This window comes from Mustelus asterias, chromosome 10 (genome assembly GCF_964213995.1).
Source record: "Mustelus asterias chromosome 10, sMusAst1.hap1.1, whole genome shotgun sequence".
NCBI classification, from domain to species: domain Eukaryota; kingdom Metazoa; phylum Chordata; class Chondrichthyes; order Carcharhiniformes; family Triakidae; genus Mustelus; species Mustelus asterias.
Genome location: NC_135810.1, coordinates 120993805 through 121012956, shown reverse-complemented (window position 1 = coordinate 121012956; position 19152 = coordinate 120993805). Strand labels below are relative to the sequence as shown.

Here is a 19152-nt window from a genome sequence, read left to right as displayed (position 1 = left end):
CTCAGTGGAAAACTTCCTATCCTGCAGCACTGACTGTTGCTGAGATAAGGTTAGGGTTGGCAGCCCCTTTACTCCTGTGAGTGTAGACAGTGAATAGCAGCAGTTTAATTAATGACAGAAGGCACCATAGCTGAATTTTGGCAACGCGCATATTTTCCATTGGATGGCAGGCAAGGTAAACAATCGCCCAAAATTCAATTATGCAACTTCCAACTTGGGTAATGCCTTTTTGATTCATCCTTGTAATCATAGAATTCCTACAGTGCAGAAGGAGGCCATTCAACTCATCGAGTCTGCACCGAACACAATCCCACCCAGACCCTATTCCCATAACCCCTCATATTTATCCTGCTAATCCCCCTGACACTAGGGTTAATTTAGCATTGGCCAAGCAACCTAACTCATACATCTTTGGACTGTAGGAGGAAACCGGAACACCCGGGGGAAACCCACGCAGACACAGGGAGAATATGCAATCTCCACACAGACAGTGACCCAAGCTGGGGAATTGAACCCAGGTCCCTGGCGCTGTGAGGCAGCAGTGCTAACCACTGTGACACCATGCCGTCAATGTGAGCATTATTGTCAAGGCCAGTATTTATTGCCCATTCCTACTTGCATTTGTAAAGGTGGTGGTGAGCTGCCACTTTAAACTGCTGCAGTCCATGTGTTAGGGATGAATTTCAGCATTTTGACACAGTGACAGCGAAAAATTGGTGATGTGGTTCCAAGTCCGGATGGTGGTGTTCCCATGGTCTTCTGACCTTATCGTTCTAGGTGATAGTGAGTGCGGCTGTTGAAGGAGCCTTGGAGAGTTGCTGCAACACATCTTGTTGATGCACACTGCTACTGTACACTCTGCTCCCTAACCATTGACCCCATCCCTCTCCCTGGCAACAGTCTGAAACTAAGCCTGTCTGCCACAACCTTGGTTTTATATTTGATCCTGAGATGAGCTCCTGACCTCATCCATGCCATCCCTAAGGTCATCTCGGCTTGACTCATTTAATCTGCTGCTGAAACTTTCTTTCATGCCTTTGTTATCTCTCAATGTGCATTCCTGACTGGCCTCCCACATTCTATCTTCTATAAACTTGAAGTCGTACAGAACTCTACCTGTGTCTTATGTCGCAGCAAGTCCCCTTCACCAGTCACTTGTATGCTTGCTGACCTTCCTAGGCTCCTGGGCAATCAACATCTTGATTCTCATCCTTGTTTTCAAATCCTTATATGGCGTTGCCCCTTTCTATCTCCAATCTCCTCCAAACCCACAAGCTTCCACGACATCTCAGCTCCTCGACTTCTGGACTCTTGTGCAATCCTAATTTTAATTTCTTCACTATTGGTAGCTGTGCTTTCATTTGCCTCGGTCCCCAGCTCTGGAATTCTCTCCCTAAATCTCCATCTCTCTACCTTGCTTTTTTCATTTATGATACTTCTTCAAACCTAATTCTTTGACCAAGGCACTGTGGCACAGTGGTTAGCACTGCTGCCTCACAGCACCAAGGACCCGGGTTCAATTCCAGCCTCGGGTCACTGTACATAGAACATAGAACATTACAGCGCAGAACAGGCCCTTCGGCCCACGATGTTGCACCGACCAGTTAAAAAAAAACTGTGACCCTCCAACCTAAACCAATTTCTTTTCGTCCATGAACCTATCTACGGATCTCTTAAACGCCCCCAAACTAGGCGCATTTACTACTGATGCTGGCAGGGCATTCCAATCCCTCACCACCCTCTGGGTAAAGAACCTACCCCTGACATCGGTTCTATAACTACCCCCCCTCAATTTAAAGCCATGCCCCCTCGTGCTGGATTTCTCCATCAGAGGAAAAAGGCTATCACTATCCACCCTATCTAAACCTCTAATCATCTTATATGTTTCAATAAGATCCCCTCTTAGCCGCCGCCTTTCCAGCGAAAACAATCCCAAATCCCTCAGCCTCTCCTCATAGGATCTCCCCTCCATACCAGGCAACATCCTGGTAAACCTCCTCTGCACCCTCTCCAAAGCCTCCACATCCTTCCTGTAATGTGGGGACCAGAACTGCACACAGTACTCCAAGTGCGGCCGCACCAGAGTTGTGTACAGTTGCAACATAACGCTACGACTCCTAAATTCAATCCCCCTACCAATAAACGCCAAGACACCATATGCCTTCTTAACAACCTTATCTACTTGATTCCCAACTTTCAGGGATCTATGCACACATACACCTAGATCCCTCTGCTCCTCCACACTATTCAAAGTCCTCCCGTTAGCCCTATACTCAACACATCTGTTATTCCTACCAAAGTGAATTACCTCACACTTCTCCGCATTAAACTCCATCCGCCACCTCTCGGCCCAACTTTGCAACCTGTCTAAGTCTTCCTGCAAACTACGACACCCTTCCTCACTGTCTACCACACCACCGACTTTGGTGTCATCAGCAAATTTGCTAATCCACCCAACTATACCCTCATCCAGATCATTAATAAATATTACAAACAGCAGTGGCCCCAAAACAGATCCCTGAGGTACACCACTTGTAACCGCACTCCATGATGAATATTTACTATCAACCACCACCCTCTGTTTCCTATCCGCTAGCCAATTCCTGATCCAATTTCCTAGATCACCCCCAATCCCATACATCTGCATTTTCTGCAGAAGCCTACCATGGTGAACCTTATCAAACGCCTTACTAAAATCCATATATACCACGTCCACTGCCTTGCCCCCATCCACCTCCTTGGTCACTTTCTCAAAAAACTCAATAAGGTTAGTAAGGCACGACCTACCTGCCACAAAACCATGCTGACTATCACCTATCAATTCATTACTCTCCAAATAACTATAAATCCTATCCCTTATAATTTTTTCCAACATCTTGTCTGTGTGGAGTTTGCACATTCTCCACGTGCCTGCGTGGGTTTCCTCCGGGTGCTCTGGTTTCCTCCCACAGTCCAAAGATGTGTGGGTTAGGTTGATTGGAAATGCTAATTTGCTCCTTATTGTCCCAAGATGTATAGGTTAAGGCGATTAGCAGGGTAAATACGTGGGGTTACAGGGAAAGGTGCTGGGTGGGATTGTTGTCGGTGCAGGCTCAATGGGCTGAATGGCCTCCTTCTGCACTGTAGGGATTCTATAATTCTATGACCTAATATTCCTTATGTGGCTTAAGGTGCTGTACAAGTTGCTAGGATATTGGTGGGGTGCCGATCAAGCAGGCTGCTCTATACTGGATGGTGTTGAGTTTCCTAGAACTCCACATAGACAGTGATCCAAGCCGGGAATCGAACCCAGGTCCCTGGTGCTGTGAGACAGCAGTGCTAACCACTGTGCCACCATGCTGCCCGCAGGGCTGGGATATTGTCCTCCAACAACCACAACCAACTTCCTTTGAGCTAATATGACTCCAACCAATGGAAAGTTTTCCCACAATTCTCATTGACTTCAATTTTCCTATTTCCTTGATGCTACAATTGGTCAAATGCTACCTTGATATCAAGCAATTACTCTCACCTTGTTTTGAAATTCCGCTCTTCTGTCCATGATTGGATCAAGGCTGTAATGAGGACTGGAGTCGAGTGGTTCTGGTGGAACCTAAACTGAGTGTTGATGAGCAGGTTATTGTGCAAGTGCTGCTTGATACCACCAGCGATGGAATCTTCCGTCACTTTACTGAAGATTTAGTAGACTGATGGGGTGATAATTGGCCAGGTTGTCCTGCCTTTTGTGAACATAACATACCTGGGCAATTTTCCACATTATCGGGTAGATGCCTGTGTTGCAGCTGCATTGGGAGAGCTTGGCTCGGAGCACAGCAAGTTATGGAGCACAAGTTATCACTGGAATGTTGTCGGGGCCCATGGCTTTTGTTGTATCCAGTATATTAACATTTCTCTCTCAACTGAATGTGATATCGGAATTCAGGATAATGTTATGTTCAAAGCTCAATTGTACCTTATGTCACTGATATAGTAATGTGAAACCAAATGAAATGTAAACTTATAATTTACAGTCCTTGTTCCCCCAGACAGCTTTGTTAACTAGGCTCTCCTGTGTTTGTATTCACAGGTTCCCTCTGTATCCAAGAGGAGGAGAAAGGTTTCAGTTTGAATATGGAGTTTATTTACTAAACAAAAATATCGCACAGGTAGGTCTATGATGGCGTTGAGGCAGGTGTAGGTTGGACTTTAGGATTTGTTGGGTGCCGTGACATTTTTCTTTCCTTCCATCGTCTTTAGATAGTATTGTAGAACACAGCACTTTACACGTACCGCTTAATAACTGAAAGATTTTCATGTACCTGATACATGCCACCACCTTAGTGGTAGCTTGAGGTTGTGCATTGTGCCTCAGCTAAGGGGCAGATAACTCCATTATTGAGCTATTTTAAGCATGGCCGTTATTCTACATAAACTGAAGGAACATTGCTCTGTGTTTGTGCATATTGTTTGTATGTATGACCAATGTAACACCAATCCTTAATTTGCCTTTTATTTGTTTGAAGCTATGTCCCTCTGTCTTACCCTCCTGGTTTAATTTAAAATAATTTTTCTGATTTATCTCTGTCTTGGGAAAACTATTCATTCCGTGGCACTGTTGCCATAAAGAACACATTACTTGGGGTATTGTGGGTTTGAACAAGTATCTTGCATTGTATTTAACTAAATAGTGTAGCTGAAATGAAATATGCAGACTCGGATAAAACACGGATGCCTAATCTCCCATTCTAAGTACCCACCTTAAAATCCAAGAAATTCTGCCTTGTTGTACTCATGATTCTTAATTTGATTTGTTTATTATTGTCACATGTATTAACATACACTGAAAAGGATTGTTTCTTGCGCGCTACACGGACAAAGCATACCGTTCATAGAGAAGGAAACGAGAGGGTGCAGAATGTAGTGTTACAGTCATAGCTAGGGTGTAGAGAAAGATCAACTTAATGCAACGTAGGTCCAGACAAAAGTCTGACAGCAGCAGGGAAGAAGCTGTTCTTGAGTCGGTTGGTACGTGACCTCAGACTTTTGTATCTTTTTCCCGACGGAAGAAGATGGAAGAGAGAATGTCCGGGATGTATGGGGTCCTTAATTATGCTGGCTGCTTTGCCGAGGCAGCTGGAAGTGTAGACAGAGTCAGTGGATGGGAGGCTGGTTTGTGTGATGGATTAGGTTGCATTCACGACCTTTTGTATTTCCTTGCGGTCTTGTGCCAATTTCCTGCATCACAATGCAAGCTGAAATTTGACATATCTGTTCCTGTCCCACTGATGGAAAAACCTTGACTCAGTGTCAGTGTGTTAGCTAGAAACACAATTGTATTTCTCCCTGACCCCATCCTTATGAGTTTGGTAGAAACAGCAGCAAAAAGGTATTATGCCGAGAGTTGGTCTGGCACAGCACAGCGTATGGGAAAGTACGAGGGTAATTACATTAGCATGTTCCAGTTCTAAATGCAGTATGCCATCTGCAAGACTCATTAAATGGAATTATATCTGAAATACATTTAGCAAAATCAACACATAATGAAGATATATGCGTACCTCCTGTTAATGTGCTCCTGTCAATGCCTTTGATCTGACATCAAATGTTAATCTTCAGTTAACATTGCTAGTTTTCAATCAACTTTTTTGGAAATACCATGCTAGTAAGTGCTAAATGGACAATGTCCCTTGTGATTGAACTCGTGTCTAATTCAAGTTGAAGCACCCCACTTTAAGGGGACAGAATTGTAGGAATATGTCATTCAGCCCCTTGAGCTAATCTGTCTATTCTATTATCTATATCTGAACTCCATATACCACCTTGGTCCATACCCTTACCTGACACAAGTCTCAATCTCAGATTTGAAATTTTGAATTGATCCCCCAGCATCGACAGCATTTTGGGGAAGACAAATCTGGAGTTCCACCTCTCTTTGTGTGAAGGATGCCTCCAGACTTCATGCCTTAAGTTTCTATGAAATGGCCTAGGTTAATTTTAGGCTTACACCATCCTGATGTGGATGCCTGCCACCACCACACACACACACACACACACACACACGCACAGCCCCCAATCACCAGAAATGCTTACAAACTCTCATTGTAGAGTTCAAAAATTCAGTGTAGTTGTGTACTTTAATCACCACTAGTCAAAATGAAAAGAATATGTCCAAGTAATGGGGCAGCAAGGTGGCACCATGGTTAGTAACTGCTGCCTCACAGCGTCAGAGACCCAGGTTCGATTCCAGGCTTGGGTCACTGTCGGTGTGGAGTTTGCACGTTCTCCCCGGGTCTGCGTAGGTTTCCTCCGGGTGCGCCGGTTTCCTCCCACACTCCAAAGATGTGGCCATACTAAATTGCCCCTTAGTGTCAGGGGGACTAGCTAGGGTAGATACATGGGATTATGGGGATAGGGCCTGGGTGGGATTGTGGTCGGTGCAGACTCAATGGGCCGAATGGCCTCCTTCTGCACTGTAGGATTCTGATTCTAGTCTTTGTGAAGGATATTTTCATTTAGTTTTATTTTACATATTCATTCACATTATTTGGGCCATTTTTTTCCCTTTCCTAATTGCCCTGAAGAATGGGGGAGGGAGCCACCTTCTTGAACCACTGCAGTATGTCGTGTGGTCTTGGTACAACTGAGTAGCTTGCTTGAGCTTTTGAGGGTGGTTAAGAGGATAGAGTATTGCTGCAGGTTTGGAGCCACACAAGATCAAACTGGGTATGCATTACAGATTTTCTTCCCTGAAGGACATTCGTTCAACAGTTGGGTTTTACAACGATTTGGTGGTTTCATGTTCGATATTACTGATACCAACATCTTAATTTCAGGTTTATTTCATTAGCTGAATTTAAATTGCCCAACTGCTGTGGTGGATGTGAGCTCATGTTTCCGGATCATTAACCCAGGCCTTTGGATTACTAGCTCTGTAACATAATCAACATGCTACCATATCCCAACTACATTGGTGAATTGTCAGCATAATTAATTCTTGAAGCATCTCTCTTTAGCTATTTTCAGCGAAAGTTATTTGAATTTTATTGCTAGATCTATGTATTTTTCCCAAGTATGTGATCATTCGTTTCCCTGATCTTTGTAGCAAATATTGCAGAATTGTTACGCCGCAGGAGGCCGTTTGACCCATCATGTCTGTACTGGCTCTCCAAGCGAACATTCTGACTTAGTGTCACTCCCGTGCCTTTTCCCCATACCCTTGAACAGTGTTTCTATTCAAATAATCATCTCATGCCCTCTTGAGTGCTTCAATTGAACCCGCCTCCACCACACTTCAAGGCAGTGCATTCCAGATCTGAGAAAATGCTTTTACTCACATCACATATGCTACTTTTGCAAATCCCTTTAAATCATTACCTTCTCGTTCTTTTACGAGCAGGAGCAGTTTCTCGTTATCTACTCTGTCCAGCCCCCTCATCATTTTGAAAGTCTCTATCAGATCTCATCTTAACCTTCTTCTGTCCACGGAAGAACAGTCCCAACCTCTACAATCTGTTCTCATAACAGAAGTTTCTCATCGCTGGAACCATTCTGGTAAACCTCTTCTGCATTCTCTCCAATGTGTTCACATCCTTCCTGTAGCGTGGCATCCAAAATTGTTCACCGTATCTCAGCTGAGGTCTAACATAAGGTCTTGCATAAGTTCAGCATAACCACTTTGCTGTTGTACTCTATGCTCCTATTAATAAAGGCCGTTAAACTGTATGTGCAGTGATGGCTTAATCCTACAGAATTCCTTTCCATTTATTGACATATTAACATATAATGTCAGCTGTAACTCAATTTGTGTTTCAGTCAAAAGGTCTTGGGCTTAAATCTCACTCCAGAGGCTTGAGTATATATTCTAGGCTGACAGTTCAGTGCAATCCTGCAAAGGTTGGGTGGACAATATTGCACTGTCGGAGATCTGTCTTTCGGATGAGACTTGGGTGGATATACATGATCCCATTGCACTATTCTGAAGAAAAGCATGGAGGTTCACCACGGTCTCCTGGCCAATGATGATTATTCAGCCATCCTAATCTAACGCAGATTATCTGCTCACTTTCACAGTGCTGTCTGTGGGACCTGATTGTGCTCAAATTGGCTGCTGCATTTCCTACGTTACAATAGTAACTGCACATCAAAAGGACTTCACTAAAAAGTCTTTGGGGCATCATTAATTGTGAAAAGCAAAAGTCTTTCTTAAATTAATGTCTGTGGGGAAAGAAAAATGTCACAATGAGCAGCACTATTTATATTGGAATGCATTGTTGGAGCAGAGTGCAGATTATCTGAATGTGCAGTGTCTGACTTTGGACTGCTTGATGCTGAAACTGGTTGGAAAGTTTTCCAAAAAGAGCAATGTGTATTTATATGGTGCCTTTGACATGACATGTCCCATATCGCTTCCCAGGAGTGTTATACAACACCATTTGACACACTGCCACATGGAGTTATTTGTACAGGTGACTGAGCTTGATCAAAGAAGTAGGTTTTCAGCAGTGTCTTATAAGAAGAGGACAGTGCGGGCTGGAGAAATAGACAGCTGGAAGCACAGTTGCCACTGATGGAGCAATAATGATCAGGTTGCCAAGAGGCCAGAATTGGAGAAGTGTTACAAGGCTGGAGCAGTTTATAAAGATAGGGAGGGGGTGAACCTATGGGATGAGAACATTTAAAATGGATGCGGTGTAAACCGGGGCTGATGGATTAAAGAAACTTGGTGTAAGTAGGATATTCATTACAGCAATGATCACTCTCACCCTGATACGGGCAGTATGCGCAGAAAGAAAGTGACTAAGTTGGTCAGACAGCATCTTCTAGCTACCCGTTAGATCTGGTACAATGGTTAAGTTTTGTGACGGTTAAATTCCGTGACATTAAAATTTTATAACCAAATGTGTTTTTCTTTTCCCCTATCCCCTCCCAGCCTCTAATTGTTGAGTCATGAAGCTCCAAGCATACTTTGATACCTTACTCAAGTGTCCACTATGCTCACCGTGAGCATAATTTTCATATGGCCATAAGCAAGGATGTCACAGTCAAATCTGATCCTGGTCTTTATCATCAGCTTTGTTTCTTCCTGCCTTCCAAATACTGAAACTGGTTGTAGTAGAAACCATAGGAACATGAGTAGGCCATTTAACCCCTCAAGACTGTTGCACCATTCAGTGAGATCATGACCGATCTATAACCTCACTCCACAAGTCTACCTTTGTCCCATATCCCTTAAAACCTTTGGTTAACAAAAATCATCTGTCAATATCTGACTTGACATTGTGTAAGGGAGTTCCAAACTACTACTTCCCTTTGTGTAGAAGTGCCAGTTTAATCTTTAAGCTATGTCCAAGTCCAAGATTCCCCAGCTACGCCGGACATAGTTTCTCTCAATCTACTTGATCTTCTCTTTAAGATCTGAAAGCTACTGCTTCCATGGCTGCCTTGGCCAGCATCAGATAACTCAGCACCGAGTGGGGATCAAACCTGCATCCTCCAACCACACCAGGTGGAGTCTTTATCTCAACAGTCATTATGGAGCTCAATACTTGTGCAAAAAAAAATGAGGTTAACGAATGATTACAATATGTGGAAGATTTCACCGCTTAGATAGATAAAAGTAAAACTCGTGTGCCCTCTTGGGATATTTTGACAGATGAATATGCACAGCTGAATATATGTGCTAGCAAGTATTTGTTGAGTATGTCAGTGTGTTGATGAATTGCTCATGCTTGCCTAAGAGAGATTATACATTGATCATTCTTCAGTACGCTGCAATGTGCAATCCGCAATCAACAGAATTGGCCTCTGTCTGTGAATAACTGTTATTAACAAAATCTAGTTTTGCTATAAATACAGATGTATTTCACTAACCCCCCCATTACCCACTCACAGGAACATTGTCTGCAAAAATATTGCAGTTTGAAACTGCTCATCTCACTTCAAGGCTCGTTTGTTTCCATTGTCTAAACGGATTTTAGAGCATCAAAGTTATTACTTTTTTAAAAATTACATATATATTTATATAGAATTCTATCAAACTCTATATCCTGATCCTCTATCCTGATCTTCACATCCAGTGAATTTTAAATATCAAACAGTTGTTACCTCTGTTATCTGTCTGTTCGATTATTCCAAATATTTATCACTGCATGCAGTTCTTTCTACTGTCTATCTTTAAATTCACAACTTAAATGTATATGCTCTGCTCCTCCTTTCCTGACTGGCATTGAAATAATACCCTTGGTGAAGTATTCCATTTACTGTTTTACATATCGCAGTGAGTCCCATACACCTTTTCTTTTTAGAAGCCCACATATTAATCTTTCCTCATTGTACATGTCCCTTTATAGTTAATCAAAATCGTTCTTGTTGAAACAGCGGAGGAAGCAAAAGGGATGTCGGGCACAGTGCTTTGCGACCTCAAAGGAAGCAAGTGTAACACACATGAACAAACTGGACTTGTTGGATTTCTGGATTAACACCTACTCCTGTACCCAGTTGTGCCAGACCGTTGGGGAAATAAGCATCAGTTGGAAAGTCAGAGATATATTGCAGTGATGTGAGGTGCAGCCGTGAAACAAATAGAGCTTTCACTTCTGGCACATTTTGCATTTCAGTAGGGTCTGAGTTGTTTTCAGGCCTGGAAGGGAAACTAATTAGAGCAAATTTAGATGTGGCAACATTCCAGCTTAACCTCTCTAGTCTATAATGGAATTCTTGTCCCACAACATGGAATGGAACAGTCATCTTTTAAGTGGTTCCAAAGTATTTGAATATTGCTTTCATCTTGGTGTTACTTATGAAAATGAATACTTTGTTTAGCATTGTGAGACTTTGCTGTGTTATTAACTGCAGAAGGGGGTGAGGGGTGTAGCCTAGCGAAAGATCATTGTTCGCATTTTGCACGTTACAATTAATCTGAGAGCTTGTGGCACACTTTTCATTGTCCCTGTCCTGGTACATAGAATTTACAACACAGAAATGGGTCATTTGGCTCAATTGATTTGTGCCTGTGCTTATGCTCCACGTGAGCCTCTCTCCACCCCTTTGTCTAATTCTATCAGCTTAACCTTCCATTTCTTTCTCCCATGCGTACTTATCCAGCTTCCCCTTGAATGTATCTATGCTACTGTGATAGCAAGTTCCAAATTCTTGCCACTCTGAAGAAAAAACTTTGAAAGAGAAATTGTGAACATTTGGTCTTTCTAGGCAGTATGAAACCATGTAGACATCTCTCTGTTCAGTTTGACCTGTTTAGAAGTATTTCTTTGAGGTAAGTGGTCATTCCTATCTGTTCCAGGAATGTATTTTCATCAGTCTTGGTTTCAGGATGCAAAGAACTACTCAAGAGCTTTTTAAACTCGGATCTTCAATGAACTGCATTTGCGTTGCACTTGGCTCAAATTCCAAGCATTTTTAGACTATCTCCTGGAGTTGATCCTGAACCTCTTGATTATCTTCCAGATCACAAATTACAGTAACACTTAGCTGCTGATATGCATACCTGAAACAGCTTCACAGAGTGTGCTGGTGGTACTAGCTTGAAGTCTACCGTCAGTCTAGTGGTACAACACCCCCTCACTGCTTTCACTAAGATCGGGTGATGTTTCTTACTATTCAGAATACCTATGTAAAGAATATGTTTGATTTCACTTTAATGAGAATTCCAAATATGCCCACGGTATGTCTGATTCTGGAATTGAATTATTGGTGATCCTAAAATAAACTTTGCTCTGCTCCTCTTCACATCCCAAGACACATTACCCATGGAACTAGTGAGATTTGACAAATTCAGGTAAAACCAGAGAATGCACTGGCGAAAGGTCTGGAATGACATCTAGCTTTTCTCTATTCTTTTCCCATATGTTTTTAAATCAATGAATGAAATACTTAGGAAGAGCAGTGAATGTCTCGTCTCTCCCTTTGGCCAAATAAAGCATTCAGTCATAACTCAAACATTAATCCTGTTTCACAATATGGCCATATATTCATTTTGAATAAATGCAGGTAATTGTGAAGAACAACTTTTATCATTGCCTGGAGTTTTCACTGTTGCATTTTCATTTTTAGTAAATAGAACAGGGAAAAGTTCTTAATTTTGGCTATTTTCATTCTCCAATGAATGGCGTGCTCAAAAAAACACAAATGTTGATGAAATCTCTTCAGGCATCTTGTATATTTTCCATAGTTCATGTGACAACATTATCATTTCTTTTTAAACTAAAGTTATACTTTTGTTTTTATGGTTGAAAGCACCCACCTGTATGTTGCATTTAATACATTGATATTTTTGTATACATTTTAAGTTTAGTTTTAATTTCCCAAATGGCACTGTCTAGACCTGATAAAAGTGTGCTATTAATTTCACAGTCGGTCTGTCTGCCATTATTTATCTTAGTTTTCTTTAAAACGTCACAATCAAAAAATGAACGACTTTCGACTACAAGTAATTATTTACAGTTCATACCTTTTTTCCTCTCCTCCCTTCCCCCTCCGGATTGCATTAAAACAAAATGAACCCAGAATTGTTGCATTGAGAATTATGATTAACTATCAGAAATTCACAAATTGAATAGTGTTGTTTGAATCCATGGAAGCAGCTTTCCAGTACCTTGCTATTATTTTCTTACATTCTGTTGAAATTCTGACCGTTGTTTATGTCGAAGATGTCACAAACCTTGAGTATTGCTTCTGTCTAATCCCAGGAAATAAGCAAAAGACTTGCATTTCTATCGGACCTCTGGGGACGAACTGGCACTTCACAGCTAATGAAGTACTTTGGAATGGTAGCCATTGTTGTAAATGTAGGGAAGCTCATCAACCAATTTGTACTCAGCAAACTCCCATACACACTGATCTAGTATTTTTTGCTCCATTTGTCATCCTCAGACTTTGTCATTTATCCTTCACCAAAATGAAAAAGCAACTTTTGGCTGGCCTAATCTTGGCTAGCACTACTATCTAAGAGGGAGGCTGCTTAAAGTCTTCAGCTATCATTACACATTGTGTTTTCTAGTTTATATGAAATATCTCTCAATGACGTGGGTTTCCTCCGGGTGCTCTGGCTTCCTCCCACAGTCCAAAGATGTTCAGGTTAGGTTGATTGGCCATGCTAAATTGTCCCTTATTTTCAGGGAGATTAGCGGGGTAAATACAAGGGGTTAATGGGATAAGGCCTGGGTGGGATTGTTGTCGGTGCAGGCTCAATGAGCCAAATGGCCTCTTTGTTCACTGTAGGGATTCTATGATATCATCTGTTTTTTCTGGGTTTAGCCAAATAGGATCTGTCCCTAGGGACATGTACCATGTTTAAGGTGCTATATAAATGCAAGTTGTTTTCATGGGATAAGTATGTCCATTCCATATTAGGCAAGCAGAAATTCTGTGCTTGGATTGTGATACATGTTGGAGACCTAACTGAGTTGTTCAAAAGCATTCTTGTTCCACCAATATTTGTGAGCTTTAGCCAATTACAATATGTATGGAAAATCATTCTTCTCCCGTGTGCCTTTATCAATTAAGGCCAGCACCTAGCAGTCCTGGGGTTAGTTATGATATAATTAAATATGGAATAAAGCTTTCTCCATCTGCCCCAATAATATGCCTATATTCATAATGTGGAGATGCCGGTGTTGGACTGGAGTAAGCACAGTAAGAAGTCTCAACACCAGCTATCATGTTGCTGCCCTAAGGTAGAAGTGCTATAATGTAAACGAGCTGTCTTCTTTCCTTCCAAGAGTACTATGATTCGCCAAAAAGCTGTGTTTCACCAGAGCTACCACAGCCTAAAATAGCAAGATTAAGAGTATGGCCAGAACATAACTCATGGATGCATTATATAAGGTTTTCTGTTTAAGTTAATCCGTTGCAAAACTGTAAGGAAACTTATTTATTTGATGCCTTTCACAACCTGAGGATATATCCTAAAGCACCATAAAGCCAATGAAATATTTTTGAGATGCAGTCATTTAGGAAACACAGCAGCCAACATGTGCACAGTATGATCCCACAATATGGAACAACAAGATGATGATGACGAGATTGTTTTAGTGATGTCTGTTGAGGACATTAGTATTGACCGCGATCGTAAAGAAATCTCCACTGATCCTCTTTAAAATCGAGCTTTGGGATCTTTTTTTGTTCACTGGAGTGGGCAGGCAAAGTGTCCGTTTAACAACTTATCCTAAAGATGGCACTCACAACAGTGCAACACTCCCTAAGTACTGTACTGGAGTGCCAGCCGACATTTTGTGCTCCAGTCTCTGGAGTGGGATTTCCATCGAGCCCTGCCTGACATGTACAATGCATTTTTTTGAAGTTTTGAATTTATAGCCTGAATTCTTTCAGAAGCGTGATCTGGTATTTCAATCAGTGCACCTCTAGATTTATTATCAGGATTTCCTTCTAAATCTCAACATATTTACATCCATTCAGCTCCTAGGGAGGGGAAGATGGTTGCTGGAATGCCTATGTCTTTAAGAAGCTTGCCTTGATGCAAACACTTAAATAACATTTTTGCAGAAATTAGTGTCTTAATTAATTTAATTGGTAAATAACCTCTTGATAATTTAAGGGTTTTTAATGTTCAGAATGGTTCATTTCAGTATAACCGCAGGTTAAAAATGTTGCCGTTAGTATGTTTAGTGAAGCTTTGTCCCCCCTCTATTCCTTTAACTGTACCTTCCCCCATCACTTCAATCTGCCGTCAGCAGATGTCCGATCAGCAACTTGGATTTCACTTTCTGGAAATCCCTCCTCAAACTCACTTCACTCTTTCCTCGCAACTAGCCTTTTGACCAAGCTTTTGGTCACCTCTTAATTTTTTTCTCCTGTGGCCTTGCTCGGTTTCCCTGTATGTTTGGAGCCATTTCTTTAAAACAGGCAACATGCTCACAGGCACACTCAGACAGACACACACACACTCAGACAGACACACACACACACTCAGACAGACACACACACAGACAGACAGACATGCGCGCAGACACACGATTATCATTGGCCTATCAGAAGTGCCATTGTCACACCTGGTGTTGGTGTCTGATACCCCTTTTGAGGAATTGAGTAGTCATTATTCAGGAATCTGGGACTTGGAGTCCAGTGGGATGTAAGCAAGTGTAGGTTTGAGCAGCAAGGTTAACCAAAACACACTTTTAAGCTGTGGTGCAGAGCCAAATAATGTCTTTGGGGAAGCTAGCCTTTCATATTAGCAACCAGCACAGTTATTTTATTTCCTTATTGCTGCAACCTTCCAAAGCTGTGTGTAGATATCTATTAGCCTTTGCCCTTGCATGAGTCCTGTCGACTGTTGATGACCTCTGTAGCACTCAAACAATGAGGAAAGTCCTCTCAAGAAGCAAAGCAAGACAAATATTCATTTTTACAACTGGCTTTAGTTCCATTATTGTTCCGTGGCGTATATTCCCAAACACATCTTTTTGGAGAGCATTTAAGTAACTACGTTAAGTAATAGTTCCAGGCAGACTCTGCAATGCAATCCTGAGAGTGTTGCAATGAAGATGCCATCTTTTGGATGTGATATTAAATGGAAGGCTGCATTGCCTGTTCAGGTGGACATAGAAGATCAAATGGCACAAGTTGAAGACATGCTGGGAGTTTTCTTGGCATCTGGGTCAACAGTCCTTAACTGCCCCACAAAAAAAAATTAATTGCTCTTGACTGGCATGGTGGCACAGTGGTTAGCACTGCTGATCTCAGCGCCAGGGACCCTAGTTCAATTCTGGCCTTGGATGTGTGTGGAATTCATACATTCTCCCCGTGGGTTTCCTCCGGACGCTCTATTTTCATCCCACACTCCAAAGATGTATAAGTTAGATGGATTGGCCATTCTAAATTGCCCCTTAGTGTCCAAAGGTGTGTAGGTTAGGTGGATTAACCTTGGTAATTGTGTGAGGTTATGGGGATTGGGTGGGGAAGAGGGCCTGGGTAGCAATCTGTCAGAGAGTCGATGCAGACTTGATGGGCTTAATGGTCTCTTCTGCACTGTAGGGATTCTATAATTCGCCTCCTTTACCATTTGCTGTATGCATATTGCTGTGATTGCCTGTCTAAACGTGGTAACTTATCAAACAAAATTCACGAAGAACTTTGTGACCTGTAAAGCCTTATATAAATGCAAGTTCTCTTTTTTGTGCCTTTGTTACTAAGGGAGTTTCCATCTCATAAACCCAGTGCTTTCCAATGTGGCCTTCAAAACACCCCCTCCCTCTATTAGGTCATTGGGGGATTCAAAGAACCATTCTAGCCACAATGAAATCCTGCATTTCCGTAAGGACTCACTATTATGGTCGTCTTCATCAGGGTGAAAAACGACTCGATGAAACTTGTGCTCTTATATTCTGAACAGAAGGGTCAGGTCTCTCTGGTTTCTCTCAGTACAGTAACAGTTTTAACAGCACCAGGTTAAAGTCCAACAGGTTTATTTGGTAGCAAATACCATTAGCTTTCGGAGCGCTGCTCCTTCGTCAGATGGAGTGGAAATCCAGAGTGGATTTCCACTCCATCTGACGAAGGAGCAGCGCTCCGAAAGCTAATGGTATTTGCTACCAAATAAACCTGTTGGACTTTAACCTGGTGCTGTTAAAACTGTTACTGTGTTTACCCCAGTCCAACGCCGGCATCTCCACATCGTTCTCTCAGTACTCCAGCACCTCACATCCAAGCTTTGTGACGGTTTCAAAGATTTAAATTCCAAATATGTGGATTTGTTTTATTATTCTTTCCAGGCATTAAAAGGAAGCTGGCATCATAACAATAATAAATGCAGCTATTTATTCCTGATTGACTTCAACTATAAGTTGTAAATGTAGCTGGTTTACAGAGGACAGTTTCTAATTTTTTATATTATAGTAGATGATTGTGATGGTCTACCTTCTGATAAATTACTTTTTTAAAAAGTGCATTTCAATGAGATGCTTTTTCCGTGGTGTTTAAAATTGATCCCAGACATCTGGCTGGAAGCCAGTAACAGCATGTACTCTTTGAAGTCCTCTCCACCTGGAGATGAATTTTTATTTATAACTTGTGTTTGAGGTAACTTGACACAGCAGAGCTGAAAGTTGTAGCAGGTGCTATCACCGTGCTGAGATCCCCATGTTGCATATTGGCTGAGCTGCAAAAAAGGAATTTGTGCAGACTGCTTCACTTCACGCACCAAGCATTTCATTTATAAATCTCCTTTCATTGAGATTGCACGGCAGAGGACCTGTTTTTCCTATTGGATGGAGGCGAAAATGTTTGTTGTTCTTAATAGCTTAATGTGCGGTATTCAATTGTCTGAACTGTGCGCTGGTTTAGCCCTCCTTTTGCAGTGCACTGTGGGTTTTGCTCTTCACTCAAGTATCTCATCGTTGGTAATGAGCCAGAGTCCCTGTTGCCAATGACTACCCAGTGATCGACACTATAAAGTGCGTATTTATGTCAGGAAGATGACGAGAATGGATTTAGCTGTGATAATCTGAACAAACCCAATCTTCCCTGCATCCAACAACTACAACTAATTCAGCACAAAATGAGGCCTGAACTTGAATTTTGCTGTTCTATATAGCTCAAGCTTCTTGCGTCCTCATCGATTCAGCAACCAGAGAAGCCAAATTAAGTGATTTTAAGCATAAATGTCAAGGAGGAAAACAATTCCATAAAGCCCTAAATCTACCCAAAACTTGAATGCTTCAATTCCTGGGATGCAGTCCATCAGCTCTTTTACCTTCAGGATTGTTTGATAGACAGTCACTGACCTTTATCTGACCTTTAACACATCTTTCTTGACTCCGATTAGCATTGTTTTGAACGTTCATTGTTATTTTCCCAGGCTCCGCTGCGCTATGTTCCTCCTCCTCTGCAATCTGATTGTGCCATCTCCTATTCTAATAACCTATTTGATATGACCCAAAAACTGTGGAACCCTATTTAATTCCCTTAGCTTATCGTTTCCCCTACAATCCTTTTTATATACAAGGCCGGTTTTCCTAGTATCTGAAAATAACAAGACTAGTGCTGAACTTAGTGCAAATCCAGACTAACTCTGGAAACTTTAACTAGAGAGTTGTCGCAATCAAGATAATGCTAGAGTGAATTTTTCAGGTACAGTCCATTGCACTCATTAAGGGAAAAGTGAATTAATTTTGGATTCGTGTTGCCTGAAACATTATGGGCCAAATAACTTGCTAATGGTGTCCTATCTTTTCCTCAACCATTCTCGATCCCTCTCCAACATTTAACATGGTCAAAGAATCCCCTTCCAAAGCCGCCTCTATTGTCCAACTCAGTGGGACTGCCCTCTCTTGATTTCACTGTTTCCATTCAGTTGTCATCAGACTGTCGCCAGAAATTGTTCTCATCCTGGTCTGCATTGTTACCTATCCCCAAAAATCTGTCCTTTGCCCCCCGTTCTCTCTCTCTCTCCCCCACCCCTCCCCCGCCCCCCCCCCCCCATGCTGACTACACCCACTCTACTCCTTCAACATCTCTTTCAACCCCTCCACTACTTCTGTGCTGTCTGATTGCTTGTTGATTTCTAATATTGGATGTGAGACAATTTCAAGACTAAAGCTGTACAGATTGCAATGGGAGGATTGACATGATTGGTACATGCGGTGATGTGAGATAAATGAAAAACTTGCAATGTGTACACTGAACAGTATTGGTCCCCATAATGACATTTTTATAATCCTTTTTAAAACATTAATGTGTAACAGTGGAAGTTGCTTATCAGCAAAGGGAACCTCTCAACCAATGTGTTAATTACTATAAAATCCAGAATAAATAGTTTATGGTTAGCAAAAATCTGCACTGAATAAGCAGTGAGGGTGGCAAGAGAACAGAATGTACTCTAAATGGGGGAGTCCAATGTTGTCACCAAGAGTAGCTTGGTGGTAGCACTACTACTGACCAAGCTGGGCTTAGATCTGCAGCAGGTGGTAAGGAAAAAAACAAGAGGGATAAACCTTCCTGACTTTGTCCTCACCAGTCTACTTGTTGCAGATGCATCTGTCCATGACAGTATTGATGGGAGTGACCACCACACAGTCATTGTGGAGATAAAGTCCCATCTTCATATTGAGGATAACTCTCTATTTTGTTGTGTAGCACTACCACCAAGCTAAATGGGATAGATTTCAAGCAAGATCTAGCAACTCAATGGGGCATCCATCA

At 41.9% G+C, this 19152-nt stretch overlaps 1 protein-coding gene across 2 annotated transcripts in view; it reads left to right on the top strand.

Annotated features, from left to right (window-relative positions):
* The window catches only part of uvrag (UV radiation resistance associated gene), a 331221-nt gene that overhangs the window by 257605 nt on the left and 54464 nt on the right, over window positions 1-19152 (top strand). For both annotated transcript variants that reach the window (XM_078222567.1, XM_078222566.1), the window contains exon 13: window positions 4067-4145. In XM_078222567.1, the coding sequence (XP_078078693.1) occupies window positions 4067-4145 (79 nt within the window). The remainder of the gene's footprint in view (window positions 1-4066; window positions 4146-19152) is intronic.